This window comes from Nansenia antarctica (genome assembly GCF_963989245.1).
Source record: "Nansenia antarctica genome assembly, chromosome: 11".
In the NCBI taxonomy this organism is placed as follows: domain Eukaryota; kingdom Metazoa; phylum Chordata; class Actinopteri; order Argentiniformes; family Microstomatidae; genus Nansenia; species Nansenia antarctica.
This window is the reverse complement of record NC_137681.1, coordinates 8,624,373-8,626,259: the sequence shown is the minus strand read 5'-3', so window position 1 is coordinate 8,626,259 and position 1,887 is coordinate 8,624,373. Positions and strand designations below refer to the sequence as shown.

At 51.0% G+C, this 1,887-nt stretch overlaps 1 protein-coding gene across 1 annotated transcript in view; it reads right to left on the bottom strand.

Moving 5' to 3' along the window:
• Positions 1-283: 283 nt before the first annotated feature.
• Positions 284-1,887, bottom strand: part of LOC308167543 (regulator of G-protein signaling 9-like) — a gene marked incomplete at both ends in the record, with an annotated part of 17,508 nt that continues 15,904 nt past the window's right edge. The window contains 2 exons of the mRNA XM_080541960.1: positions 284-449; positions 1,321-1,718. Coding sequence (XP_080398086.1) covers positions 284-449; positions 1,321-1,718 — 564 coding nt within the window. The remainder of the gene's footprint in view (positions 450-1,320; positions 1,719-1,887) is intronic.

Sequence of the window (1,887 nt, the reverse complement as noted above, 5' to 3'; positions counted from 1 at the left end):
AACTCAGTGCCATCATCTAACCTAGGTCATGATGGGACACTGTCTAGTAGAATCGGGGGGGGGGGGGGGTGTTAGTGTTAGTGCTGGGCTGGACCAAACGCCTGTAGCCCTCCAGCACCAGAGTTGACCGTCCGCGAGGTAGACAGTAAACGTGGTGCTACTGGAGATAAGTTACTATGGTTACGTTAGGGTTTAGGGAGGGTTCTCGGATCCTATATGTACATTATGGGGTTCACTTGTTTTTCTGTACCCCTCTCCTGCCCCCTGGTGGTGTGTGCGGGCGCTACCCAGTTCCGTCCTGAGGGGTCAGGCTCTCCCAGGGGCAGATGATCTCTTTGTCCCCGTCTCCCCCCCGAGACGCGCCGCCAGCGCTCTCCTCCTCCTCGTCCTCCGAGTCTATGGGATAGATACGACACTCGGGGGGGATGTCCACTTTGATCTGGAAGAAACTGAAGAGAGAGGGAGAGATAAGAGGAGAGAGAGAGAGATAAGAGAGAGAGATAGAAAAGGAGATAAGAGTATGAAACGTGACACCTTCTAATTTAATACCCATTCAGAATATATTACTAGTAACATGTTTATTGAAAAACCTTCTTTTTTCCCCCTCCTTTTTTCTTGCTTTGTTTCTTTTCCTTTTCACGTTTTTACCTATCTGTTTAGGGGTTATGCTAAGTTATTTTTGCAGGTGGAATTTTACATGTATGGATGGATGGAATGCTGTAGAAGGGTACAGCCACTTTTTGGTGGATTTGCTTGGTTGAGAAACTTACTGGCACCAGCGATGCTTCATGAAGCTATAACAGAATCGCTAGAGGCAGTCGTGCAACCATGAACAAAGGCTCCAACAAAACACCTCTACAACATGACATTTACATCAATAGAAAAAACTGTTTGTTTAAAAAATAAAAAAACGGAACATATCCTGATACATGTGGACTGGGAAGGCCATATACTATGTCAGCGCCATTAATGGTGGTGCTATCAGACTTTTGGCACAGTACAGTACTCTGTCTAAAGAAACACTGAGGGACAGTGTCTGCCTGGGAGTCTGAGAAGATGTTTATAGAGCATGTCTGCATGAGGCCACCATGTATGTGTCTGTTTATGTCTGTATGTACAAGTACATGTGGGTGTACAGTATATACTGTATGTCTATGTGACTACATGTGGGTGTATGCTGTATGTCTATGTGACTACATGTGGGTGTATGCTGTATGTCTATGTGACTACATGTGGGTGTATGCTGTATGTCTATCTGACTACATGCATATCTGGATGTCCACTGAGTCTCTCCCTCTCTCCCTCCTCCCTTTGACTCACTTGGCGATGCGTCTGGGCGGGGCTTGGCTGGGCGGGTCTGTGCTGATAGGCTGGACGCGGCTGCTGGTCCCCACGGGGGCGGGACATTTAGGAGACAGGCTGGCGAACACGGTGGAGGGGGCGCAGCCCCGCCTCAGCAGACGGCCCAGGGAGAGGGCCACGCGAGACCGGGACACGCCCCCCACCCCGACCGGCACCTCTGAGTCATTACCCCCCCCCTCTCCTCCTCCTCCTCCACCCTCCCCCCGACGCTCGGACGCAGGGGTGCTCTCTATGGCCACGCTGATGGGGGAGGGGCAGACGGGGGTGTGGGGGAGGTGGGGGAAAGGAGGGGAGGGGGGGTCAATGATGCCAGCGTAGACGGCCATGTGGGGCATGGGAGCCGTGAAGCGACACAGCTGTGGGGTCAGAGGTCAAACACAGGTCAGGTGGCATCACACAGCGAGAGCATAACAGCCCAGACTGATAAGCAATAATTATGGAAAAAACCCTGAGAAATAAACCTCTCATCTGCAAAAAACCTTCTCTTCAGTCTAATCCTGGAGCTGAACTTGCTATTCTACGCTA